This window comes from Aulonocara sp. 'chitande type north' Nkhata Bay, linkage group LG16 (assembly GCF_057382095.1).
Source record: "Aulonocara sp. 'chitande type north' Nkhata Bay isolate Kocher_YH1m ecotype deep benthic linkage group LG16, A_spYH_male_GT1.1, whole genome shotgun sequence".
NCBI lineage: Eukaryota > Metazoa > Chordata > Actinopteri > Cichliformes > Cichlidae > Aulonocara > Aulonocara sp. 'chitande type north' Nkhata Bay.
The window spans coordinates 28743977-28767567 of NC_141359.1; the positions used below are offsets into that span (position 1 = coordinate 28743977).

Here is a 23591-nt window from a genome sequence, read left to right on the forward strand (position 1 = left end):
TCTGTTTACTGAAATCTCTAGATGGAGAACTGCTTGGTGGTGAGAAATCACAGGTAAAAATAAAGCTGACATAACATAAGCTAGCATTTACTGCTTTAAAATTGTAAAAAATGTATATATACATATTTTGAAATCATTCTTTAGACCTTTATCTCAGTGTTTATCTTTGGGATAAACTCACAATCAATCACAACAATGTTAAAATGACTTTTTAACCTGCCATCAGGTGGCAGTCTATATTAGTCTATATTAAACTCAGAGAAAAAGAGCCTCGGTCTACTGTGTTGATGGCAACAGATATATCAAACTGCTTTCATCCATCAGACACAGAGCAACATTTACAGCTCTTGAAGACAAATTTTTCTGCAATCTGATTAACGCAAGCATACTTTTACTTTCACTGACAGCAGCAACTGATATCTGAACTAATGCTTCACATAGAGACAACAGAGGAAGACAGCCACAAAATCAGACTGGGAACTGAAAATATCTAGAAGTGGTAAAGAACTGCTAAGCTGCTGTAGGTCTTGATTCACCATATAAATAGTTTAGATGATAAATCATATGTCCAATAGGTTTATATATCATTAAAATCAACATTATAAGTTGAAGTACATTTTAGGATAGTCTATCAGGTAAAGGAAAAGTTTAACACGCTACTCTTTACATTGTATACATTGTAAATTTAACCAATGGACACGTGTAATTACGTGTGATTTTCCTTTTTTCTTATACAAAACATCATTATGTAATATTTTGTACTCTTTTTTTTACGATGATGGATGGGCAAGATTATTCACGAGCTAGCAGCAGGCAAGGGAAACTAAAAGACTAAAGCAGGACTTTTAGCGAGGACCTAGAGACGGGAGGAAACATATGGGAAATAAGCATCTTAAAGCAGAAGAAAAAGACAGAAGATGTTAGACAAAACCTTATAATATTATTTATACGAGGAATGGTAAAGCAGACCTCATCACAGATCAGTGGTCTGTAAATATATTGTACAGATTTTTCTTGCAGATCCATATGAAACAGTTATTTGACTCAATTTTTTCCTCCTATTGAATGTTTTGTTGTTGCTTTATGGTTCAAAGGTCAAATCCTGAGTAAAATCTGCTAGGAGGCAAGCATTAAGTTTCTTTGCATGCTCAGTAAATCTACCTATATATACCTAATATACTTTTTATTTCTATTACATGTAACTTCCTGAAACAAAAATAAAATACATGGCAGCTTCTGTCTCTGAGATCAGTGCAGAAGGGAGAGGTAGGAAAAAAGGAAACTACAATAAGCAGTAAAACCAAATGTGAAGATGGAAGAAAATTAGCAAGCAGTTAAAAAAAGCTGCAGATTTCTGGACAAAGTAAAAGTGTTACCTGTCCTCCTTTAGGCTGATACTTGATATTCTCTGTGGAGCCAATCTTAGACTTGATATTCTTGAAGTCAGGGAGTGGCTGGTTGATAATACGGAGCTGCTTGGGTGTTGTTGCAGGTGACTTGGGTGGGGTACGGACCACAGCCACCTTCCTCTCCTGACAAATCAGACTGAGGGAGCGTGGGGTCCCGGGGGTCCTCGAAGATGATGAGTAACTGGGAGGAGTTCCTGGGGTGATGGCTGTTGAGCCAGGGGTGCGTGGGGTGGAGTGGCCACTGCGAGCTGAACGTGAGCGCACTGATTCTGTAACTGGTAAGATGACAAATACAGGTGATGGAGGTGGAGGTGAAGACAGGCTGCAATTCCTTTTATTCAAAATATTTTGAGTCCACAGCACAAAATTACAAAATGCTCTTAATTTATATCTAGAAATAGTAGAAATAGTCTGTAACTACCTGTCATGCTAGGAGCTCGCCCTGTCCTGTGTTCTGCCCTCATCTCAGTGCGAAATGCTGGAGAAAGGGAAAAATCAAAAGTTTTGGATTTAGTGATGGAGAATGAAGAAAAAGAGGAGTTTTAGTGCACGCTAATAGTCCAACATAACATTTTGGCTTTGTAATAAAAGTAAATTAAGTATTAATATAAAAAAACAAATGTTAAAGATGCCAGAAGACAGACAGAAATAGAGCGAGTATGCAAAAATCACTCATTAGCAGATGTCAGCTGGGACTTATTAAAATAATCAAGCATAAGGCCTTATGAGTGTGCTTTTCACTTTCTAGAAATATTTTTCTAAAATTGATCAACAGTAGTAAAGACTGAATTAGTAGCATTTATCGCACACTGGAGGCTATCAAGAGTTTCGTTTTAGACAACCTAACGTAAACTAAATGCTGATACTTTGTACAGTTTAGGGGAACTGGACCCTACATGTGGGCCTGCGAGGAGCCGTAGAGCCAGAGCTAGTGATAGAGGTAGAGCTCTCTTCATGGTCATGGGGCCCACGGCGACTCATAAATGAGGTGTGGCGTGGCACTGAAGACCTCTTCTCTGGGCTCCGTGACCCACCATCCTGTTGGAAAGCATACAGGGAGCGCATTGTTAGGCCAGTCAGGCAGACTGAGGTTTATCTTTTTAATTCAATGTGAAACAACAGATATCGTTTGCAAGCAATATTACAAAATTAAAGCAAATAATATTCATGTTTGCATGAAAACATGTATGAAATTTCCAGGACTTGTGCAGGAACCCTGTCACTCTTCCATCCACCTACCTTAGCTATTTGTTTCTGTAATTCTGTGGAGCCCTGAGGCTCTGCTGAGGATGGACGAGGTCTATCTAGCGAGGCAGCCGCTCTGGATATGAAGGTGGGGATCTTTGTAAACGGTAAATGATGGGCATGGCACTGAGATGGTACAACAAAGAGGCGTGGTTGGTGAGGCGCATGAAAACAAAATAAAGAACACAGGATGACAAAAAGTGGTGAAAATACCACTGCTACAACATGCATCATGAATGCACATGATCTCATGAATCATGTGGAACAATTTACTATGTAATCTATTAAAGCAGCTCCTCTTGCACATTCATTTTAGTAAGAAACTGAAAACTCATGGGACATGAAAATATCAAACAAATAAACAAAACTTAAGAACGTGAGGGATACTCTTAAGATAAGATAAGATAAGATAAGATAGAACTTTATTAATCCCTCGGGTGGGTTCCTCTGGGAAATTCGACTTCCAAAAAGCACAGCAACGACCGAAGTTACAGTTACAGAATTGTTTTATATATATATATATATATATATATATATATATATATATATATATATATATATATATACACATAAATACAGAGACAAATATAAATAAAATATACAAAGGGGATAAATAGAATAAATAGGAATAAAAAAATATCTTCATCATGCCCATGCAACAGCAACGGGCTACACTGCAGAGCATGGTATTAGAAGACACTTTCAGTATGCTGTGATGACATGACATTTAGGAAATATAGAAAGCATGTTCTTTTAGACACAATAACTGTCATTACCATGGCGGAGGAGTGAAATGGAGTCACGACCACAGGCACTGGAGAAATGTCACAGGTTGGTTCAACACCCACTCAGCAAAATAAACACTCCAAATGCGTCTGTCTTCACTACTTGTGCAAAAACCCATTAAAATATGCCAAGAAGAGGAAACATTTTACAAAATGTAACCACCATTAATAATTTTCTTCATGAAATATGAACAAAAAACTAATGCAACACCTGCCCGTGTTAGTGTGTAGATGGAAGGACAAAGCATTTGCGTTATCTGGATGTGATGTGTTATTGTGTTAATGTCTTTTGAGACTTTTTTTTTTTGAACTCCGCAAGTCACCCTAGGAAATAACATCATTTTAATGATTCTACTGATAATTGTTTTTTCTAAATTACCGAGATGCTTTTTGTTTCAGATCCTGCAGAAGTCAAGATGTGTATTAGCGGTTTCATATTAATAGCAAAAAAGCAAAAGTTTCAAATATGTTGCACCAAAAAAAGGTTCTGCCTGTTTATAGTGTTCAGTATCCATTGAGTTTCTCTATGCCTATAATTTAATTGTTCATTCATGCTGACTGCCAGCAGAGTTTTCTTGGAATCTCTCTCAGTGTTTTTTGTGCCAGAGGTCGTGCCATTGTTAGGTTTGTTGAGTATACTTACCGATGCTCTGTCACGAGACTGTCTGGCAACGCTGAGAGGCTGACGACTGTCAGGTAGGACCTCTGAGGGACGGAGACAGACAGACAGAGAAGTTCAGGGAAACAAAAATACTTCAGAAGAATTTGTGCGTTAACCTTCGTACATTGAAGGAGAAGGAGTTAGGGCTCTCTAAATGCCCTACTTTGGAGGATTACCCCCATATTTATATCCTTGCAAGAATATGTTCCCATTACATAAAATGTAAAAATTACAGACATCCAACTTTGCATTCTTAAATGTGGCATGGTAAGCAATATGCCAAATTCAATGTTCTATAGGAGCTGGATGTTTCTCTCTTGACAGCTTTGTTCTGCAAAGATTTGGCAAGATATCACACAGAATGGGGGATTTTGTATTATGTAAGGCAACCTTGGAAAAAAAAAAATCGAATTGGGGCATTGCAGCAGTATACTGAGCTTTCCTCATCACTGACACAGAATTCAGTCCGTCAGGGGAAAATGGAGAGCAAACTGCCTCTGGGTCAGAGCAGCATTAGCAAACCTCGTAATAAGTTAAAGGGTGGCTGTCACTTAGCAAAGTCTGTCTACCATCCGGAAGGTCAGTGGTTCAATCTCTGGTACCTCTGGTCTTCATATTGACGTGTCCTTGGGCAAGATGCTGAGGCCCCCATATTCCCCCCGATGCATTGATCGTAGTGACAGTGTGCGTGTAATAGAAAATGCTTCAAGGCATAGACTATATTAAAGTAGCTTGTAGTAAAAAGTGCTTTCAGTACTCAGAGTGGAAAAGTGCTTTTAGCACCACGGAGAAGATACCACAAGTTGGAAATGGCTAAACTGGATATGTAATTTAAAAGACCATCGAGGTTGTGAAGGTCTATAGTTTCTTTACTGACAAGATTCATTATTGTGACAAGTCAGCTGGACACCAGCAGCTGACAGAGAACCTAGATACAAACTGCAAAAAAAGATTTTATGAAGGAAAGATGTATTCATAAAGAATAACATCTTTATGAATGTGTTAGGAATTAAAGTATTATTTAAGTTAACAATACTGTAGTTAAGGGAAGTGTGCTGTGCCTTCTTAGACACATGTATATATGAGCATAGGTGTAAGCACAAACAAATGCTTAAAACAGAGAACACAAGTGAGACAGTATTTGTTAGCTCGGAGAACGAACAAAAAACACAAAAAAAGCAAAAAATACACAAATGAATCCAAAGAAAATATTAATGAAAGTCAATCTTTATTATGATGAAACACAAAATAAATGCATTTGAAAACAAATGACTAACAAAACTAATAACATTAAACAACCAATAAAACAAAAATGAAGCGGAGGCGAGACAGGGAATGCTGTTGCGGTGACTGTCCTGCAGCAAGCACCAGCTGTGTGACAGACCAAGGCAACGTGTCACCTGTGGTTATTCTCCTGGGGCAGGAGTGGTGCTGGATAGGACGGGTCTGGCGGACTGCTGCTTTCCCCGCAGTCCTCTTGGACGGGGATTGAGTCCGAGTCTCCATTTTTTTGGCCAGGTCAGCCTTCTTTATCACTGCTGCATTATCGGAGAAAAGAGGACCAGTGACAACAGCAGAGGAGTGCAACCACAGACAGAGACAGTCGTGTTATAATACGGAAAACACCACAGAAAGCCTGTGTACGGTTCATGCATACTGAATATTAGCTATCTATTCAATAAGAAAGCCTGCATACAAAACAGTCAGATACACAGGAGGAGCAGCTGACTTGAACATTATTTAACAATGATTATTGCTTCAGTTATTGACTTTATTTTACATACGACGAAAAATAAAATTACAATAACCTTTTTTCTTCTTGAGTTCCTCTTTGGGGATGTAGGCAGGTTCTTTGCGGGTAGGTTTGCGTTCTGGAGTCGAGATTCGTCCCTTAGGCCGCCCCCCCTTAGTCTTGGCTTTAACAGGCTTTTCCTGTTTCTCTGTCTTCCACTGTTGTGCCAGTTTGTTCTGGACCACAGCAGGTTTTTTGACCGGACTAGACATCTTGGGCAAAGGCTCAGTGTGCTCCGTTACCATACTCTTATCGTCATCTGCAGTGTGGAAAATAGGGCATGAGACTTTATTCAGTTTGTGTATTTGAAGCTGACAAGAGGGAATAAAAAGAAGAACCAAAAAAGGTGATCTCACCTTGAGTGTCAACCCAGGAGCTGTCCAGAATGGAGTCATCCATTGTGGTTTCATCTCTATCATAGCTTTCTGTTGGTCCTTCTGTTTCTATGGTCTGAGCCTCCCTCTCGGGGGAGTCGGGAATTTCAGGAACATCTCCCATTTCCTCTAAACTGGCAGCCTCTATGTCCGCTTCCTGAGCCAGCTCCACAGACTCTTCTTCCTCTTCTTCTTCTTCTTTCTGGGCAGCAATGCAAACTGCTTCAGCCTCAGGTGGGGCAGAGAAACGAACGCTGTGGCCCGGCTCTTCGGCTTCATCAATGGTTTGGACCACAGTAATGAAATCATCTTCAACTGTCACCACAGACTCAATGGCAGCATGAGCCTCGGGTATTTCCTTCGTCACGTCGCCTTTGTCCTTCATCTTCTCGACCTCAGCAGGCTTTATTGCATCAGCTTCTTTTTGTCTTGCATCCACTTCAGGCTGGTCTGCAACTTTTGTGTTCATCTCTTCTTCCTTCTCACGCTCTTCCTTTTCTTTCAGCTGCCTTTCTATTGTTTCTTTCTCTTCCTTCTCTCTCAACTCCTTCTCTATTCTTTCTTTTTCCAGCCTTTCTTTCCTTTCTCTCTCCTCTTGTTCCATCTTTTCCCTCTCTTCTCTTTCTTTTCTCTCCCTTTCTTCCTTTTCCTTCTTTTCTCTCTCCTCTCTCTCTTGCTTTTCTTTCAACTCCTTTTCTTCTTTCTCTTTCTTTTCTTTCAATTCCCTCTCCTCTCTTTCTTTCTGCTCTTTTTCTTGTTTTTCTTTCAACTCTTGCTCCTCTTTCGCTTTCTTCTCTTTCTCTTGCTTTTCTTTCAACTCCCTCTCCTCTCTCTCACGCTGCTCTCTTTCTTGTTTTTCTTTCAACTCTCGCTCCTCTTTTTCTTTCTGCTCTCTCTCTTGCTTTTCTTTCAACTCCCTCTCTTCTTTCTCCAATTTCTCCCTCATCTCCTGCTCTTTCTGTTCTTTCTCCTTCCTTTCTGTTTCTTCCTTCAATATCCTCTCTGCCTCTTCTTTCTCTCTCCTTTTCTGCTCTTCCCTCTCTTCCATTTCTTGTTCTTTCTTTTCTGCCTCTTCCTTGATTTTCTTTTCTTCCTCCTCTTTAAGTTTCTTCTCGACTGCTTCTTTCTCTTGCTCTGCCTTCATTTTCTTTTCTGGATCTTCTCTCTCATCTTTGTTTATGCCTAACACAGGTGAAGCTGATCTTTTCGGGGAGCCATACATTTCTCTTTGTTTAAGTTTGGAGGGTGAGAGCACTGGGGAGAGCAGCTTGTCATCATCGATATTGCTCTCCACAGATGAGGCAGATGAAGTTTTAACAGGCCTGGCAATTCGGTCCTTGGCCACACCAGTCAGCTGGTACACATCTTCAGCATCCACTTCCTCATAGGCTTCCTGATGCACCAGCTTCACCTTCTCTCGAAGCTCCTGCAGCTCTCGCTCCTCCTCCAAACTGAGAGGCCTGTCCTCCATCTCCAGTTTCCGGATCTGCCTCTCATAGTCAGCAATCTCAGTTTCTGACGCTGAGCCTTCACCGCTGGCTTGCCGTTCAGTCTCGCTCACTGACCTCCCACCTTCCTCCAGTGTCACAGTGACAGTTGGTGTCACAAAAGGCTCACAGGGCTGAGCAAGTGGTGTCTCGCTTACAGAGGTAATCATCTGATCATCTTCTTTGTTCTTTTTATTTTCTTCAGCTGAATCTTTTCTCTCTTCTTCTTTCTGGTCTTTTTCTTCAGCTGCATCAGCAACTCCTGATGGCTGTGTCTCATCCTCCAAAGACACATCTCTGACTGCTAATTTTCTTGCCTGCTCAGCTACCTTTTCCTCCAGGACAGACGGGGTGAAGACTTGTGCAGAAGTGTCTGTAGGGCTGAACACATCTGCAGGGGACGGCATGGGCCCTGAATATTCACTAAAAACACAATAACCCATCTCTTCCAGCTGGCTGTCACTCTTTCTAGCTCCAGGACTCTGTTCCCCTGAAATTAGGCTAGCCAGTGGGTCATAATTTAAGGCAGAAGAATCAGATTGAATCGACTTCCTCCGAATGATTTCTGGGTCACTGTTTTCTGATTGCAGTCCCGAACGGTTACCAGCAAGGTCAAGCATTTCGGGCAAGTCTTGTGCCATTACTGTGCCATTTTTATATGTATTCTTGGGAGGCTCAGGGGATTCTGGAGATTCCGGTTCAGGACTAGGTTTTGGAGGCTGCTCTGTGATCCTTGGAGGAGATGAGGAGTCTGAAGTAATGGAAGCTGCCGTCTCAAGTATGAGTGGAGGGAAAGATGGTGGCTTATCTGCAGATGGTGTGGTAACTGGAAGGTAGTCTGCTGAGTCATCTAAGCTTCCACTGGTATATGACATGATATCTGTGGCCAGTGGGGAGAAGTTTCTTTGTCTACCTTGGCCACTTTGATCCATTGCTCCTATGGTGATGTTAAGTGAGTAACTCCTCTGCTCTAAGGCAAGTTTACCTGGGGAAAGCCTGCAGTCATTACTCCTGTCAGGAACTGTAAATACCCTAGTGTCTTCTGTTGTACTTTTTTTAGCTTCAGGTTTATCTTGAGCTTCAGCAAGTGTGCTGTAGCTGATCTCAGGAGAACTGGTATCATCAGTACTCTGCTTTTCACCAGCTCTACTCAGTTCGTAATAACCCTCACCTTTACTGTGAGGACCTTCACTAACCTCCATGGCTGATGTTTCAAAATAGGCTGACATCCCAGATCTGTCTTTTGTGTCACTTGTTGAGTCTCCTCCTTGAACTTTGGCTCCCACTGATGTGAAATCAGCAGGAGAGCTGATGCTGCTGAACTCTACCAGCTCCACTGATGGCTGCTTCTCTGACACTGTAATCGGCTCACCATATGTAGGCTGAAGTGTGAGCGATCTGACGGGTTCCTTGGCTTGACTTTGAACATCTGGGGGTACAAAGGATGGCATATCCATGGTGGGACTCTCTGGTACAACTCGTTCACCAGCAAAGAACCCTTGGATCTGGGGCTCATAAAACTCCTCTGGGCGTTTCTCTGATCCAATGCTGTCAGGGCTCATGGATCCACTGTCCTGCTTGTCTGTCTCCATCTTCAAAGCTGAAAGGATATCTGTAAGTTGGCTGTTCGATCATTACAGAAATGCATTGTTTTAGCATGCTGTGAATGAGATATCTATTAAGCCAGGGTCTGGAAAAGCTATGACAAAAACAGGCAAAGCTCTCCTCAGAAACTTACAGCACAATGGTACGGCCATCAATGAAGAAGTACGGCGAGATTACGCGGTCCACCAAGTCACAGATGGATGATAAAATGGGATGGTGGCGTGACGGAAACCAGCATGAGGCAACTGTGATGTTGCTTATGGGAAACAAGCAATAACAGATGGGAGAAATATCCATGCTGACCTTCAAAACCATCAGATACCAAGTGAAATAACATTTCTGTCATTCAGTAAAATGAAGTGTTTAGTCAGTTTGTCAAGTTTAAAGCTTTTAATATTTAAATAGTTTTCACTATTGTGAAAAATCTAGGGTTTAAATGTTCAGATGTCAGTTTATTAGCACAATCATGGAAGAACTTTACTGGTAAATGACAGATAAATGCTATATGCTGTCACCAGCTAAAGGTGACAAAAACAACCCAAAAAAGAGAAATAATTAGGAATTAAGCTGATACAGAAATGCATTTGATGAGATGGTTTTACCAACAACTGCACCACACTGAACATGAGACAGCCAACACAAAATCCCCTGCAAACTCTGTACTCAGATTCATGATACCAATGATTTATGCACGTGTTGCAGGAATGAATCATGGCTACAAAACTGCGCACAGCACTGGCATACCAGCACTAGGCAATGTATAAACACAATGAAAAATCTGGAAGCTTATAGCAGGTGGAAAAAATAAAACCAGCAACCGTCACGATTAGCATCACTTCACTTCATCATACCACTACGAAAACGGCCGGCCCCGAAAACCACAGCAAGTAAAAGAAAATATAAGCAAAAATACACAATAAAACCAGGTTAAGTTAAAACAATGTGGCTTTTTTTCACCAACAAGCCTGTGTTGCCTTGCAGCCGCAGCAGAGCGCAGGGAGGATTACTTGCCATTCCACTTGAATTATAATGCTTATAAGTTATACATTTCCTTTGTACACATCTTGCGTTCTTATACAGTGGGCAATGCAGGAACATGCAGGCAGGGAGAGCAGAGGGCAGGACACACCTGTCTCCGGGCTCTCCTCACCCTCTGCTTCCTCCTCCTCTCTGTCCATAGAGCTCTCTGCAGTAGCACTAGCTGCCTCAGCCGGCTCCAGGTCTAGATCCTGGGCCTCGTCTATGGCCTCTGCCTGCTCTAAGGGCTCAGCTTGGGGGCTGTCCAGCTCGGGCTCTTCCCCACTCCACTGCTGCTCATCAAGAGCTGCCTCGGACTCTGCTGCCTCTGCACTCTCCTCCTCATCTTCCACCTCCTCCTCGTATTCAGCTGTAAGAGCCTCCATGGTCTCTTCTTCCCGAGAACAGGGTGAAAGGGGGACACATTAAGACTACAGGCAACACAGACTTGGGTTATGTGCGAACACAACTTATGACGGGACACTTTCAGCTCTAGGGAAAGATGGCCTAAAATATTTATTTGTTCACACATATATGTACATTACACATACAGTACAGACTGCTGTTATTTATGCATTTTTTGTTTTCTTTTTATCATATTAGAAGAATATGTTTTTTCCCCCCAAATATCTGTCTTTTTAAAATATTTTTTCCAGTCCATAAGCAAATCCTTAACAGATACTGACCTTTGATCTTTTACGACTAAGGTCAGTTGTTTAGTGGTAAAGATAACAGGAAACAACACTTCATGGCTTTACACTGCATGGACAGGATACTATATATGCAAGTAAATGAAGGAACATTGTATTCATTTGAGTGAAAGGAGAGTTAGCTGCAGATCCACCGTGACAATGTCGCATCTTTCTAAGGATTTGCAGCTGATCGTAGGGCTGCTCAATTAATCGAATTTTAATCACGATTACGATCTGGGCTTTCAACGATCATTAAAAATGACTGAGCCGATTATTAGCCCCTCCCTCATTTATCCGCGACACCTTAAAGGCCGGTCCGTGAAAATATTGTCGGGCATAAACTGTCCGTGGCGCAAAAAAGGGTGGAGACCGCTGATTAAGAGGACCCGAGGGAAGCTCGGAAAGCTAAGCAGAAGTTATTTGGAGAGGAGAGTGACTGCTGTTGGTTGAAAAGAGAAGTAAAAAAAAACAACTTCAGTGGTGTTGCACACTATTTTATATTATTTTTTAATGTCATTGTTAACCCTTTAAAGCCGGTCAGAGCAGCACGCTCCGTTTTGTGTAACTATTTTTAAATCCCTTTAGAACCTGAACCGTGTAAGCTAGCGCAATAATTTGTTTTGCATATGAAACCGGAGGAGTTGTACTTACATCTGATGCCATCAGCTTGTCCTCAGTCACGGTTTCGTTCCACATATAGCTTTGCAAAAATTGCATAAAAAGCGCTTGCAGGAACAAAAGCATAATATCCCAGAAACACGCTTTGCCGTTCCTATCAGCTGTTCGTAACACTTCCCACAGTGAAATGATGCACATGCTGTTTTCTTTGCAAATTTGCATCATAGGATTGTTTTTTGTTTTTCCTGCAGTATATAAAAATTGCTGTATCTCCAAAATAAAACTATGAAGACACTCAAAATAAATTTCCTGTTGTTGTAAACTATTTTTTGCAACTTTATTGTATTTAAAGTTTTGAGGGATAAACCTCTTAAATTTCTCCAAGTAGAAATATATGTAAACAAAACAAAAGCGATTTTCTATTTTTTTTGTAGTTTATTGCACTTTTTTGCAATTTATGTAATTACTATGGACTTAATGCATACATATTATTAAAATATGGGCTATAACAGTTGTATTGATGTATAGCAACTTGAAATGCTCCCACAAATGGCACTACAACATGTAAAAAAAATAATAATATAAGCTCTGGTGGACTTGGTTCTATAGTAGGTCTTAAAGGGTTAAATAAATATCGTCAAATAATCGTGATCTCAATTTCAGTGAAAATAATCGTGATTATCATTTTTGCCATAATCGAGCAGCCCTAGCTGATCGTACAAAGTGGTTGCTAATAGTCATTAAATATGATCATTTACATTAGTTTACACTAACTAGAAGTTAATAAATGTCTTCAGTATTACACAAATGCTGAGATCTGTGATTCCAAACAACGACAGTAAAATATGTAAAATATGTCCTGTAAGATAACTTCTGAATCCCTAAGCTATGGGAGTCAAGAGTTCTGGCTTTTCATTTCATTTTAATTTAATATCTCTGGAGAAAGAACTTTCTTTCCTGCACTCTTTTGAGCAAGAAAAAAAAAATCAGCAGCATCAGGAAAGTTTAATAACTGAGACAAGTTGAATCGGTTCGAGATGGGCTCTTGGTTTCTCTATATTACTTTTTTTGTATATTACTGGATAGGGATTTGGATTCTGCCATTAGATTTCCAAAGATTTATTATGCTATTTTTACAGCACCTTCACAGCATTACAGTCATACTAGACTTTACACTTATTTTGTGCTGAATGACTGACAAACTTGTTAAAAAATGCCAAAAAAAACATGAAAAATCAGCTGATTATTTTTAGATTGGTTTGCTTTTTTAAAAGGTTATTTATTATGCTTACTGATGACCCCGAATAACAAGAACAAATGAATGGAATGATTTTTTTTATAACAGAGTTGATAATGGGTGTTTATTAAAAAGGCAGAAGGGCCTCATAAGACTGCATGTGCATGACGTCCACATTTCTGAACCACAAATGTGGGTGAATATGTCTGAGCTGAAAGTCTTCCTTGTTGCCACAGTGAGAGTGTAAAGGTAGGTACGGATGAGTGTAGAGGGTCTGACATAGCACAGTATGATTTAGGGGATGAGAAGTAGTCTGGAGAAAAGAACCAAAATACATCTCTGGGTCTCCAAGACATCTATGAAAGGCTTATGGTCATGTTCCACAAGTCGGACTTGCACGATGGTCTGACTGATGAGCGAATGGCAATAAAACACTGTTATTTATATAACTACTTTGAACCGTCACTACTATGTGTTAGAGTTAACAGCATGGCAAACACGGATAGCAATGGGCTTGGGTAAAAGAAATTTAAAACAGAAGAGAAATATGGCTGTTAAATTAATATGCTGTTTTGATTGAATAACCAACACAAGGACACACAAACGCACACAAAGACAGACGAAGAGACGAGCTGACGGACGGAGAGACGGAAAGACGAAAGGAGAGAGGAATGGGGGAAGGGAGTCAAATCACAAGAGAAGAGAGGAAAGAAAGAGAAAGGAGATGGAGGGAGGGGGGATGGCAAAGAGGAACCATGCGTGGTTCACCTTCAATCTGTCTAAAGGCCACGGCTTGCCCTGTGGGGCGAGAGCCCGAGTGCGTCCACTCTGGGCTGAACAATGGGTGCTCATAGTACTCCTCTTCGGAGTGGTAGGGGTCGTCCTCGGGCACGGAAACTGAGATGGAGGGGGCGAGGAACTTGCACCTCTCACGAGAATTTTGGAAGCGGCGGAGAGGGCCCGCCTCCTCCTCATCCCCTACATCTACAAACAAGACAGACACAAGGAGAAGAACTGCAGGGAAATCTGGACACGCAGACTGAAAGAGAGAGAGAAAAGGATGGAGAAAAAAAGATAAAGGAAAAGGGAGAAGAAAGCAAAAAACTGGAAAAAAACCCACCAAAGAATGGCCATCTTAAAAGTGACTTAACATGCAATTAAAGATTTTTTTTCTATAAGGAGCTTTGGTCCAAACTTTTTCCATTTGGTCTTGACTTTATTATTTCATCAGCCAGTTCAACTGAACAGCAGTCACTTTGCACATGTAACTTTTTGAGACTGGTCAAACGGCAGAATTAAACTTTATAGATATGACCAGGAAAATATATTCTGCATTTATTGTATCGTTATTGATTTAGCTACTACTGATACTAGACTGAACAGAACTGAAAGCAGAACAAATATGGGCCCAGCTATGGTCCTTTAACTTTTATGAAATGCTAAGTAACCAGCAAGTTCAAAACAATTTTTGCCTGACTATTTAAGATGGACATTTTTTGCAGTGAAAAGAGAGATAAAGCTTGAAGAGAAACCGACAAAAGAAACAGAAAGAGTCAGCAGAGAGGGGAATGCCAAAGAAGAAGAAGAGAAAACTTGTTTGAGAGCAAGAGAGACGTAACACACAGAGGACAATGACAAACAGACAGTGACAAGCAACTCAAGATAACAAAGCTTTGGGGGCCAGCCATTCTTTGAGAGCAACAAAACGGGCATATTGTATCATTTGTGAAAGATATCTGCTTCACATATGAATGATTCAACCAAAAATAAAATACATACAACATTAAAAATAAACAGCTACAACAGTTATAGCACTAATACAGCAGAAGTCGCTAACAAACCTGTAATGTTTTGTGGGGGTTTTAAAAGCCACAGTGAGAACAAACCTCAACACTAATACAAACTACTCAGTCCTGTAAAACACTCCACCTACAGTAAGGAACCTACATCCCAACAGCTTTACAGCTGTTTGTCATGAGCACACAACACATAACAACACATGTCACAAGGCTTTGCAGCTCCTAACCTTATTTCTTTTAGTTTTAGTTTTATAGCCCAGTCACTGCTTAAAAAATCCGATCAAACATAAATAATCAAACTTTATCACAGCTCTAACTGGGATGTTCAAAATCACAGGATAAATCTACACTGTGTGATTCAGAAAATGTAAATTAAATATAAAGTATTTTATGTGTGCAAACGGCATTCATCATCTTCCAGTCTCAAGAGGCAAGCTATACTAAATTATGTAACTAGATTGCATTTCTACATTGGGAGGGGCTTTTTTAATACCCAATTTATTGGCTTTTCTACACCTTGCTGCAGCTTTCTTAGTCCTTAAATGTATAATTTGTATAAACAGAGCTAGATCTCTGTCACCTATAGCCACAGCCAAAGACACAGGGTACAATGACCAAAAAACGCAACACAATGATTAGACAGGCAAAACTGAAGACATAACTCAAGTAAAATCACAAACAACAAGAAATCAGAGGGTTACCTAAATTGGCTGTCATATTAGTGTGTAGAAGACAGTGAAATGAAGAGGTTAGAAAAGGAAATGGATGGAAAGGATGACAAAAAGAGTGCACTTAGTAGAGGTGGAGTGTTCATGCATGTTATTGCGTCTTTGTCAGGATAAATGGGGATCATAATGAAGATATTCATTTTATCTGTTTCAGGCATACAATGATGACACATATGCAGTATTCCAAAAGAAATGGATGACAGGAAAAAAGGAGAAGATGTTTCTGCTTATAGCAGCTTAAGTAGATTTTCTGAACGTTTATCAACGTGTGGTTCATGCCCTTTAGGCAGGGCGTGTCCGGAGAGGTGGGGCACTTCCAGTGCAAGCATACACCAAGACCCAAGTCTTGGTGGTCATAAAGCATCAGAAGCCACAGTCAAAAGAAGAAGTCTCTCTCTTTAAGAGACATACCGAGTATGTATTTATATTCTTGGCCTACCTTGTTCTAGAGGTCCAAAGTGCTCTGCAGCAGGTGAGGGGGGAGGCGAGGGAGGCAAATTGGTGGTGTCTTCAACTAGAAAGTGTGACAGAGATAAAAGACTGAAGTTATTAAAAAAAATAAATCACATATTATAAAGGATACTTTCCACTAGCAGAAAACACTTCTTGCAAGGTAACATGCCAAGCATATATATGTATAGCAAGGTATTGCAAGGCTGAAAACTGCTAATTTCCATTTTCACATGCATTTTTACAAGCAAAAAAAAAGAAGAAAAAAAAAAAAAGGAGTAAAACATGGAGTACAGGTGCAGAATCCTGTAAAAAAGTGCTGTGAATAAGCAATAGCTTTGTATTTTTCTGTTTAAATAGCAGAAAAAGAAAGGCACTGCTAAATATGAACTCTGGCCATCCAATCGGTACCACATCTGGCAGCCAAACAGGATTGCTGTCCAACCATTGCTTAAATCATCAGTTAATACCAGTGAGTGCATATTCCCTGTTATTTTTAGTTTCAGTGTCAGTTGCTCACAGTTTTCACTGCAGCAGTAATTAGAAACAATTTAGTCTTTTTTTTTTTAAATCACAGTTATAAACTGCACAGATCATATATCCTTTCTGTACATATACACAGGCACATTACACTATGCTTATGCACATTTTACTCCTGTTATGGGTATTATATATGTGGCTGTTCCCTGCTTGATTCTGTTGCCAAAGACGGGGGTCAGACAGTAAGAAACAGGCTAGGCAACGTGGGAGTTGAAAGTGACTAATTAAAGGATGGAGGTATGAGCTACTCTTGTTACTACAGGTACACTGTTCCATGTAAATGTTTGACAACCAGAAGCCTGGTTTTCAAGTGTGCAGGTTATGAGACTAATTAAACAAAATATACAACTGGTCTACTGTTTAGAAAGAACTACTAGAGTTGCTGAGGGAAAATACAGACATTTCTGTGTCTCCAACATATTCTCTTTTGCTGCAACATGTTTTTAACGTTCTTCAATTAGCGAGTCTTTTCAGGTTAGTAACAGTCTGCTATATTGCTCCACTGTTCACTTATTAAAAAAAACAGGTATAACAATAGGACTAAAGATTAATAATTTCAGCTGTCTAGCAGATGGATTAGGTGCTCCGACTCCTGAAATGCTGCTTTTAGGGATCTGGAGACATGTCCTCTGTACCCAGGGCCAGGTCCCATATGAACAGGGGCCTGCATATTATAGTTTTCCAATTGCTACTGCTCTCTAGCACCATTAAAGAACATATGTGCATTTTTATAGCTCACCTGATGGCAGTCTTTGAGTCTCCTGCTCTCCCTTCAGTACTGCCACTGCCTCTGCTGTCACTTCCTGTACAATCCGGGCTGACACTTGCTCTACCCAGACACAGACATACAAGGTCAATGCAATATTATTAAACATGTTTCAACCAGACTAATTCTCTGTCCATTTTGCTTTACAGTAGCTCTTTCATGTCACTCAAAATGTGAGACGAAAGGCAGCATGAGGGGGCTGAGATTGTCTTCATAACACCATGTCTGCTAGTGAAGGCTGCAAGTGTCACCATGGGAACACAACATCCCATGCAGACACAAAGTATGAAAAAATACCTGTAATACTTTCTCTATTTTCATCACGACAAAGGAAATTTTACATTTCAATAACACACAGTAACATTTATAAAAATACTGCCAAACCTAAAAGTAACATAAAGAATAAAGAATGCAACAGCTTTTTACATAGAAATACAAGAATGATACCGCAATGTGTAATACTGTCAGTTGTTTACTATTGTTTTTGATTTTTTTTTAATGAATGATCAAATGTGAGCTGAATCCAGTTCCGTCGGCGCAGACTTTTTTGTAATTTAACTATCAATCTGAATTCATTTCATTATCCAGGAAAGAGTGCTGTCTCAAGATGCAGTTCAAAGATGGACCCAACTGCAGGCCAGCACAAAAAAAGTGAGCTTTATTTCTAAGCTGGTAAAACAGTCCAGAATGAAAGCAAATACGGAACTGATTAAACCAAGAATATAAAAAACCTGACAAAAAGCAGGAACAGGAAGAGAATGACAAAGAGAGAGGTACACAGAGGACTAACTGGGAATAGGAAACAGAACTTAATCAACACAATAAACAGACAGAAAGTGAAACAGCGGACATGAGAGGAAAATGAGCCACAAGAATAAAAGATAAATGAACAAACTGGCAGCAGGAGGACTGAAAGGAGATAGGGAAACACTGAGGGAGCTAAACACAGGTAACAAACTCAAACTAGGAACTAAAGCTGAATGAAAAGCAACAGTAGAGCAAACCATTATCCTAAACAGTATTCAGATCCCATAACAACGCACTCCAACACTAAAAATTAACTAGACCTGGAAGGATAAAGATACTGGAAATACAATAAAATCACAACAGGAAACTAACAATAATCAAAAACTTTGAACATTAGAACACCAATGAAACCAAACAGTAAATATTTAATTTAAAAAAAACAATCCAAAAGCTCCAAAAATGTGGCCAAACCCAAGGAGAGTTTGTCATGGCCAGGTGCTGAAGCACAAGGCAGTTTGGTACTGTTTGGTATTTATATATCAGAAAGCCCAGCAACAATTTTGCTTTAGGGTCCATTAGCAAAATTAGTTCCTGATAATATAATGTCAGATTGGGTTTATTGCAAATTTAGATAAACTCTCTGCAATTCTTTTTTTTTCTTTTTACCAGCTATACAGTAAAGTAAGAAATAAAAACAATGTTAGATGGTAATACTAGTGTTAGCATTTAGCAAGAAGCTGTCAACACAATATGCCCGTCTAACACTTGTAGGCAGTAGGTGTTAAATAACTACAGTATAACAGGAAAAGCCAGCGTGCACACAGTTTTCAATTGTAACAAAGGGAGTAAGTCTGTGACAGTTATGTACTCATGCGCTAATATAGTGTTATCCTAAATCAGGACACACACAAAAGGGCACCATACGAAACTGGTCAAGCAGTCTGCATTCAAGCTTTCATCAGTCTGCCTGCATGCATGTACGAATCAGAGAGGACGGCAGAGTTTTAAACAAAACCATCATTTCTATAGTAACAGCAGTTATGTATGGCTGGATGGCATTGTGATGTTTTTTTACTGTTGCCGTTTAAGAACCTTTTTCTTTCCAGCATCACCCACACATCAACACACACAAGCTGGCAGGGACACACACACGCGCAATAACCCACATACATTCACTTCTTCCGGGAACACTTAACACAGCCCACTCACCAACTCGAAGCCACCATTTCCCATTTTCAATAGCAAAGTGCAATAAATGTGTACCACCTTTTTCACTGCTTCCAGGCAAAATCCTTTCATCTGATACTAAAAAGTAGAAGAGAGGCGTCCTCGTCAAACCTGCTCAATGGTTGTAACATCAAATAACAGCCCCTAAAGCTAAAAACGGGCATTAAAAGAAAAGCCTGTACATTTTTGTGAATGGTTTAGAACCACACTGCCTTTGTGTCATTTTTTTTTTTTCCCACATTAACAATTGCAAAGATGATTTTAACACTGAGAACGACATATTTTATTCAAACTAATGGGAAGTAGCTTAATTGCACAATTGCAAGATTCAAATGAAAACTAAAAAATATGGAAATGTCAACTTGACTACTAGAGCAGTATGGAATTTATGTGTAAAAAACAACAACCACTTTTTGGGAAATTGTGAATTTTGTGTGCGTGCGTGTGTGTGTGTGTGTGTGTGTGTGTGTGTGTGTGTGTGTGTGTGTGTGTGTGTGTGTGTGTGTGTGTGTGTGTGTGTGTGTGTGAGTGACAAACAAATCTAGACAAATGCACAATGACAAAGCATTAGCAATGCAAAAAAACCCAACCTTGTCACATCCATAAAGCCAGCTGGCACTGATGAAAACTAGCCTTGTATGGCTGTCTCAGCATTCTCTGATGAAGTGATGTCAAATGACAGCCTGTCTGTCACTGGCTGTGACAGCAGAATCTATCTTACTACACCACTAAACAAAAGTAACACGATACGTATAAACAGACCTGCTCTCACTGTAAAAGAAAAGCATGCATTACCTGTATGACAGGCGACCGAACCTCTGAATGCTCCCTCTTTGAGCAGAGACTGTGACTGGAAGCCCCAAAGTCGACGCAAGGCACAAACAGTGCACCACACAGAGGCACACACACACCCACACACACACACACACACACACACGCACGCACGCACGCGCACACACACACACACACACACACACACACACACACACACACACACACACACAGAGCAGGACTGATGTTTGGCATGATACCAGCAGGCACCCAAAATGTGTAAAGCAAGTGGTTGTCATAGCAACAGACCAGTGGGCCATTGACTTGGGTCCATACGTAATTCAGATGCGAGCATCCTGTCATTCGGTTTCAACCTCCATGTCTAAAGCTACCAATCAAAAGAAACGATGACTTATTTCCTTTTTTTTGACACATGATGCAAGTCTGAGCAATTTCTATTTTTAAATCATCTGATGAAGTAAAATAAATGTTAATTGTTTTCATTTTCTCAATGAAATCGCAGTGGAACAAATTGTTTTGTTTGTAGCTATAAAGAACAGATATTTGAACAATTTCTTTCAAAACAAAGGTTAAATTAAACCCCTGTTTTCATAGTGGTGATTACCTTAAAGTATGTAATATAGTTAAGTAAGCCAGGAGTGACAGCTAACAGCTAACTGTCACGGACCCGGCTCTGGAGGACTCGGGGGTCCGTGAGCAGGATGGACCGTTATTATCATTATTATTGTTATTAGTATTATTATTATTGTTTTTATTATTATTATTAGTGTTGTTGTTGTTATTTGGGGATGTGTGTCTTTCTGCACTGTGCTGTGTTGTTCTGTGTTCCACTCATTATATGTAGAGGCAGGGTGTGGGTGTGTGGGTGTGTACAAGTGTGGGTGGAGGATGGAGAACAGCCACATGCGGGCCTGATGGGTGTGGCCCGGCAGGAGGACTGGCCACACCTGAAGTTCCTACCACACACCTGTTGGTGATCAGGGCTCGTCGGGGGAGCTACTTAGGAGAGTGTTGGAGCTCCCACCAGTGCGGGTTCATTGAGTTATCCTACCAGGAGAAAGAGTGGTCCAGAAAGGCTGCACGCACGGGGTGTGCGGAAACACAAGAGCGGGGAGCACGAGCACAGACGTCGGAGGGAAGCACACACACGGGATTTATTTACAGCTTCTCACTGTAAATAAAAAGCACTGTTTGCATCGCAGAGTCTGCGTTTTGGGTCCTCATTCCCCATATCCCCACGGTCTGCCTGCCAGAACACAAGCAAGCTCAGTTTGTAGCTACGTAATCGGAGACAAAAACCTTCACAAAATATATTATCCTCGGCAATTAGACCAATTAGTAGGGCTGGGCGATATATCGAGTTTTTTTAAAAATATCGATATATTTTCATACGAGATATAAGATGTGACAATATCGTTTATATCGATATAGTCTATGTTACGTTATAATTATACTTGTGGAGCCGCAGGTTTGCCTCTCTTTCGTCCACTTTTGTCTCTACACAACGTTACTCTGCCTCGCCTCTCCTTCACTGAACACAACTCCGCCTCCCCCATAGCTTCACCTGACAATGACAAGGCAATGACAAGATGAAAGCGGAAAATCTCCGTTAGCGAATTACCGCGGATGGCCCCGTGCGTGGGGCTGGACGGTGTCAACGTGTTAGCGAGCTAACCGCGCTAACGAGCTAACCGCGCTAACGACATGCAGCCCGGAGGGGCTGCACGGCCTAAAATCCTTTCATTTTCTCAAAACTCGACAGTGCGCCTTATGTATGAATTCTGGTTGTGCTTACTGACCACGAACCGATTTTATGTGGTACACAGCGCTCAGCAATCTGTCAAAAAAATTTTAATATGACTTTGCTAAGCTACGGAGCTGCACGGCTTGATGTCGGAGGATTATGGCTACCGGGGAGGAGCCTCGCGGAGTGATACGTACTGTGTGTGTATAAGGACCACAAATGGCACCTGTTCAGAGACGTGGTGCAGCTGTGAAATCTGTCTCTTTGTTATTATGCTCAGCGTCTATTAGTTTACATTTTGACTGCACAATTGTGAGCTTTTTGTTATGCACAAAAACAACATTTTCTTTTATTTATGGACCATGATTATTTAATATCCACAGACGCAAGATGGCGGTGCGCACAGACGCAGCGGCCCGGAGCTCCTACACTTTTGCACTTTTGGTGGTACTGTGTATTATTTCACACAGTCTGGGGTTACTTCAATACAACAGAGATGATCTACTACAACTAAGCCGTGGAGATCTTCAACTAACATCCGATTATCTCATCCCCCCGGAGATCGTTAAGCAACCCCCGGGGCTACCCGCAACAGCAAGCCGCAGGAGGAGACGTTGCGAGCGGAGGCAGAAGAGAGGCAAGCGGGGAGGCCTGTGGGCACGGCTAAAGACTAGTCCGTTTAAACCACCACTCCCGATCATATTCCTCTCCAACGCCCGTTCAATCCGTTACAAACTGGATGAAATACGACTGCAGATCGCCACTCGACGGACTTTTAATAACTGTTCGTGCATGATTTTCACTGAAACCTGGCTGGACAGCGCCATTCCCGATGCGGCTATCGATCTAGCAGGCCGCACCGCCTATCGAGCCGACAGGTCTGCGGACTCGGGTAAGAAGACTGGCGGGGGGCTGTGCATCTATATTAACAACCTTTGGTGCACGAACGTCACGGTAACGGAAAAACTGTGCAGTACAGAGGTAGAACTGTTGGTGTTAAAGTGCCGTCCATTCTATCTCCCTCGGGAATTTTCTGCCGTTTACATCTGCGCTGTTTACATTCCACCAGATGCTAATGCTAAGCTAGCGTTAGCACAATTGAGCAGCAGCATCAATAACAGCCTGGTAGCACACCCGGACAGTGTCTTTATTGCGGCTGGGGATTTTAACCACGCGGACCTGAAATCTGTACTTCACAATTTCCACCATAATGTGAAGTGTGCTACCAGAGGAGATAGAACGTTGGACCAGGTGTACACCAACATGGCGAATGCGTACAGAGCCCAGGCTTATCCCCACCTGGGTCTGTCAGACCATCTCTCCCTTCTGCTACACCCAATATACACACAAAAGATCAAGAGCACTGGGATTACAACCAAAACCGTGAGAACATGGCCGCAGGACGCTATTCCGATGCTTCAGGACTGTTTCCACTGCACAGACTGGGATGTATTCAAGGTGCAGGACACTGACAATCGTGTCGCATTGGACAGATACACCTCCACTGTCTTGGACTACATCTGTTTCTGTGTGGACAATGTAACAACTTGGAAACGATTCCGTGTGTTCCCTAATAATCCACCCTGGATGACACACGGAGTTCAACAACTTATTCGAACAAGGAACAACGCTTTCAAATCCGGGGACCAGGAGGCATACAGTGCTGCCAGGGCCAACCTGAGAAGAGGCATCAAGACTGCCAAGCAGCAGCACAGGAGGCGTATCGAGGCCAGGTTTGAGAACAACACAAACCCAAGGCAGGTCTGGGAGGGCATCAGGGCTATCACGGACTACAAAAGAAGAACACCATCACCCTCAGCCGACAGTTCTACTCTGGCTGAGGATCTAAATCTCTTTTATGCCCGTTTTGACAGGG

General features: G+C 41.2%; 1 protein-coding gene across 6 annotated transcripts in view; it reads right to left on the bottom strand.

Annotated features, from left to right (window-relative positions):
* The window catches only part of map2 (microtubule-associated protein 2), a 101268-nt gene that overhangs the window by 16590 nt on the left and 61087 nt on the right, over window positions 1–23591 (bottom strand). For 3 of the 6 annotated variants that reach the window (XM_086265874.1, XM_086265873.1, XM_086265875.1), the window contains exons 5-16: window positions 17179–17268; window positions 15889–15963; window positions 13691–13906; window positions 10488–10769; window positions 6249–9353; window positions 5909–6151; window positions 5501–5638; window positions 4083–4144; window positions 2649–2780; window positions 2306–2447; window positions 1831–1887; window positions 1377–1684 (exon numbers count right to left, since the gene is read on the bottom strand). In XM_086265874.1, the coding sequence (XP_086122000.1) occupies window positions 1377–1684; window positions 1831–1887; window positions 2306–2447; window positions 2649–2780; window positions 4083–4144; window positions 5501–5638; window positions 5909–6151; window positions 6249–9353; window positions 10488–10769; window positions 13691–13906; window positions 15889–15963; window positions 17179–17268 (4850 nt within the window). The other 3 variants (XM_086265876.1, XM_086265878.1, XM_086265877.1) reach the window with 3 other exon arrangements.